The following is a 5,000-nucleotide window of genomic DNA, read 5'->3' as shown; positions in this document are numbered from 1 at the left end:
GTTGACGAGGTAAAAACATGATTTGATCAGATCAGATCAGATTAAATGATGGAGCTGGCGGTGTAAACCAGCAGAGATTACTGCGGTAAACATGACTGTAATTTACTGTGGTTATTTGTGCAGTGTACAGTCGAGCGTCAGTCCCGGGATATCCAATATAAAAGCAGCACTTTATAATATAATATTCTTATGCTGAAGATGTTACATTTTTATCCGCTTCTTATTAAACACGCTGAACATGCAGCAGTAAATAATGATGTTTGCCTGTGATTGTGACAAACACAGAGACACAAACCTTCACAAACACAGACAAAAATAAAAGATTAGAATTATAGAGCGACTGAACCCTAAAAAACATCAAAAACATATCCAGCTCACATTCCTTCATATAAAATATTCATTTATATAAAGGTTCCACTGGTTAACATTAAATAACATGAATTAAGAATGAACAATACTTAGCATTTATTAATCTTAGTTCATCTCAACATTCTGTAAAATCAAAAATGATCTTTTAACATTAGTTAATACACTGTGAACATAAACCCTTTTATTATAAAAATGCATACAAATGCATAAAACAGAATAACATGCTGTTAAAGTTTTTGTTATTATCTAATGTTCACAAGAGATCTTGTTGTAAGGTGTTACAAATAATTAAAGGTTTAAAGAGATTCAAAGTGACCAGAGAAACAGGAAGAAGAACTGCAAAAGAACTAGAATTTACTGTAAACTGAAAGGTAAACTCAAAAATATTTGCAAATAATATTTTTCTTTTAAAATATGTACAAATTCACTCTAAATCTTGATTGTGGCAAAAACAGCTCCATTAATGTTTCTTCTTTTGTCACATTCAGTAATGAATCACATGATGATTAAAATGATAAGATATATATCCAAAACAGCTAAATAAAATAAAATAAAATTTAAATAAAATAAAAAAATAAAATTTTAATAAAATAAAATAAATAAAATAAAATAAAAAATAAAAATCAGATTAAATAAAAAATAAAAAATAAAATTAAAATAAATTAAATTAAATACTGAGTAGTTTGCATCACTGGTTATTTCTTTCAGCCACATTTCTATCATAAAACAGTTGTCCAAAATTAAATGTTTAGCAACTCACATCTCATTCTGAAGTCTTTCGTTGTTAAAACTGGATTTTATTTGCCATGTCAATCATTTTGAAGTGTGACATAGACAGACGAGCCTAAAAATTTCCCTTTTTAATTTCTTGTCATTCATAACAAAAAGAGTGGTGCATAATGGAGCGCTGCAGATATTTCCAAATACATACATCAAATACTAGGGACACCTGTGGTTATGGAACTGTTTAAATGAGCTAAAATGTCATATAAAAAAGTACATAAATTTTCATTTAGTGAATGAAAAATATCTAATATCATATTTTTCTATTGATTTGGGCTGAAATATGTTCTCCACGGGATGACCTGAGTGATGTGCAGCGTTTATTAATGAGCCGGTGATTGTGTTCACAGGCTCGGTTGCGAGCGCAGGGACAGTCAGGGGCCGCGGTGACACAGTCAGAAACACATAAAAGCGGTTCAGGGACGAGGCTCTGAAGACTCACACACACTTTGTTCTCCGCTTCAAAGAACAACGCTCACTCGGAGGAATCCACAAACAATACAGGAGGAAAAACTGATAAAAACAGCCAACGGACATCCAGAGAAAGTTAAACTAAACTAATCGTACCTGACTGGAGCGCCTCGGCTCTGAGCCGGTTTAAGCACCACCGTCACCGTGCTGTCCGTCTGGTTCAGAGGAGTCTCCTGATCGTACACCGGCATCAACGGAGCTGCAAAGTAAGTAATTAGGCAAGTAAAATTTGATTTACAAAGCACTTTTAAAACTACAATGCACAAAGTGCTTTACACAGTATAATAACACAATCATTAAAAAAAATACATTCATGAAGAGCTATACACAAAATATGAAAAAGCAAAAAAAAAAAGATCAAACCCAAAATGCACAAAATATTAAAAGCACATCTATACAAGTATTTCAACAAACAACAAAAAAAAAACATACATCCATACACACTAACAAATATTGGGGGCCCTCACTGCAAATGCGGTCTCCTTTACTTTTATATCTAGTTCTTGGAAGTGCCAGCAATTCTTTAAAAGACATCTTCTCTGTTTCATACGGTCTCAGATGCTCAGCTAAGTGCATGGGTGCCAAGCCGTTTAAGGCTTTAAAAAAGAGGTAACCAATGTAAACAAGTGCTCTGGGTGGTTACTAGGAGGTTGCAAGGACATTTTTTTTGAATCATAAAAGTTCAAATAATTGTAAAAAAATATATATATATATTAAGAGATCATTAGGAGGTTGCCAGGTCGTTGCTAAGGTATGTTGTGTGGTTACTAAGTGGTTGCTGAGCTAGAGTGTGGATGGTTACTAGGAGGTTACTATTGTGTGTTTGGTCACTAGGAGGTTGCTAGGGTGTTCTGGGTGGTTACTAGGAGGCCGCCTGGTGGTTGCTAGGAGGTTTTGTGTGGTAACTATGAGGTAACTAAGTGGCTGCTGTGCTGGAGTCTTCTGGATGGTCACTAGGAGGTTGCTAGGGTGTTCTGGGTGGTTACTAGGAGGCCACCTGGTGGTTGCTAGGATGTTTTGTGTGGTAACTATGAGGTAACTAAGTGGCTGCTGTGCTGGAGTCTTCTGGGTGGTCACTAGGAGGTTGCTAGGGTGTTCTGGGTGGTTACTAGGAGGCCGCCAGGTGGTTGCTAGGACGTTTTGTGTGGTTACTATGAGGTAACTAAGTGGTTGCTGGGCTGGAGTCTTCTGGGTGGTCACTAGGAGGTTGCTAGATGGTTGCTGGGGCAGTTAGCTGGCTCTTAGGGTGTTATGTGTGGTTACTAGGAGGTTGCCATGTGGTTGCTAGGGCATTTTGTGTGGTTACTAAGAAGTTGCTAGAGTGCTCTTAGCAGTAACTATGAGGTAACTTAGTGTTTTCTCTGTGCTAGAATGTTCTGGGTGGTTACTAAGAGGTTGCTAGGGCATTTATGATAACTAGGGCAGTTAGGTTGTTCCTAATGTATTCTGAGTGGTTACTAGGTAATTGCTGTGGCATTTTGTGTAGTAACTAAGAGGTTCCTAAGATGTTCTGGGTAGTTGCTATGGTTGCTATGAGGTTACTTAGTGGCAGCTGGAATAGGGTGTTCTGGGTGGTTGCTAGGAGGTTGTCAGGTGGATGCTATAGCATTTTAACTGGTTACTAAGAAGTTCCTTACTGGTTGCTGGACTAAAGTGTTCTGGATGGTAACTAGGGGGTCACAAGGGCAATTAGGTTGATCCTAGTGCCTTCTGTGTGGTTACTAGGAGGTTGCTAGGGCTTTTTTTTATAACTAAGAGGTTGTTAGGGTGTTCTGGGTGGTTACTAAGAGGTTTCTTGATGGTTGCTAGGGCTGTAATGTTGTTGCTAGGGTGTTCTGGATGGTTCCTAGGAGGTTGCTATGGCATTTTGTGTGGTAACTAAGAGGTTGCTAGGGTGTTTAGGTAGTTTCTATGAGATTACTAACTGGTTGCTGGGCTAAGTTTTCTGGGAGGTTACTAGAAGGTTGCTAGATGGTCGCTAGGGCAGTTGTAAACAAGTGCTCTGGGTGGTTACTAGGAGGTTGCAAGGACATATTTTGTGGTTACTAAATGGTAAATAATTCCAAGTGCTCTGGGTGGTTACTAGGAGGTTGCAAGGACATATTTTGTGGTTACTAAATGGTTCCTAAGTTGATGCTAGGCTAGAGTGCTCTGGGTGGTAACTAGGGGGTTGCTAGGGCTATTAGGTTGTTCCTAGAGTGTTCAAGGTTGTTACTAAGAGGTTGCCAGGTGGTTGCTAGGTAATTTTATGTGATAACTAAGAGGTTCCTAAGTTGTTGCTAGGCTAAAGTGTTCTAGGTGGTAACTATGGGGTTGGTAGGGCAATTAGGGTTGTTCCTAAGGCAATCTGGGTGGTTACTAGGAGGTTTCCAGGTTGTTGCTAGGGTATTTTATGTGGTTAATGAGAGGTTCCTAACTGGTTGCTGGCTGGAGTGTTCTGGGTGGTTACCAAGGGGTTGCTAAGGCAGTTAGGTTGTTCCTAGGGCATTCTGGGTGGTTACTAGGAGCTTTCCAGGTTGTTGCTAGGGTATTTTATGTGGTTAATGAGAGGTTCCTAACTGGTTGCTGGCTGGAGTGTTCTGGGTGGTTACCAGAGGGGTTGCTAAGGCAGTTAGGTTGTTCCTAGGGCATTCTGGTGGTTTTACTAGGCACTTTCCAGGTGGTTGCTAGGGTATTTTATGCGGTCAGTGAGAGGTACCTAACTGGTTGCTGGCTAGAGTGTTCTGGGTGGTTACCAAGGGGTTGCTAAGACAGTTAGGTTGTTCCTAGGGTATTCTGTGTGGTTACTAGGGGCGCTTTCCAGGTGGTTGCTAGGGTATTTTATGTGGTTAGTGAGAGGTTCCTATCTGGTTTGCTGGCTGGAGTTTTCTGGGTGGTTACCAAGGGGTTGCTAAGGCAGTTAGGTTGTTCCTAGGGCATTCTGGGTGGTTACTAGGCGCTTTCCAGGTGGTTGCTAGGGTATTTTATGTGGTTAGTGAGAGGTTCCTAACTGGTTGCTGGCTGGAGTGTTCTGGTGGTTACCAAGGGGTTGCTAAGGCAGTTAGGTTGTTCCTAGGGCATTCTGTGTGGTTACTAGGCGCTTTCCAGGTGGTTGCTAGGGTATTTTATGTGGTTGGTGAGAGGTTCCTAACTGGTTGCTGGCTGGAGTGTTCTGGGTGGTTACCAAGGGGTTGCTAAGACAGTTAGGTTGTTCCTAGGGTATTCTGTGTGGTTACTAGGCGCTTTCCAGGTGGTTGCTAGGGTATTTTATGTGGTTAGTGAGAGGTTCCTAACTGGTTGCTGGCTGGAGTGTTCTGGGTGGTTACCAAGGGGTTGCTAAGGCAGTTAGGTTGTTCCTAGGGCATTCTGTGTGGTTACTAGGCACTTTCCAGGTGGTT

At 40.4% G+C, this 5,000-nt stretch overlaps 1 protein-coding gene across 1 annotated transcript in view; it reads right to left on the bottom strand.

The window, feature by feature from the left end:
* Positions 1–5,000, bottom strand: part of LOC109103661 (receptor-type tyrosine-protein phosphatase mu-like) — a 203,259-nt gene that overhangs the window by 90,122 nt on the left and 108,137 nt on the right. Inside the window, exon 11 of the mRNA XM_042719198.1 lies at positions 1,720–1,822. Coding sequence (XP_042575132.1) covers positions 1,720–1,822 — 103 coding nt within the window. The remainder of the gene's footprint in view (positions 1–1,719; positions 1,823–5,000) is intronic.

Source organism: Cyprinus carpio, chromosome B2 (assembly GCF_018340385.1).
Source record: "Cyprinus carpio isolate SPL01 chromosome B2, ASM1834038v1, whole genome shotgun sequence".
Lineage (NCBI taxonomy): Eukaryota > Metazoa > Chordata > Actinopteri > Cypriniformes > Cyprinidae > Cyprinus > Cyprinus carpio.
The sequence above is the reverse complement of the archived record's forward strand: the minus strand, read 5'-3'. Positions and strand labels throughout refer to the sequence as shown.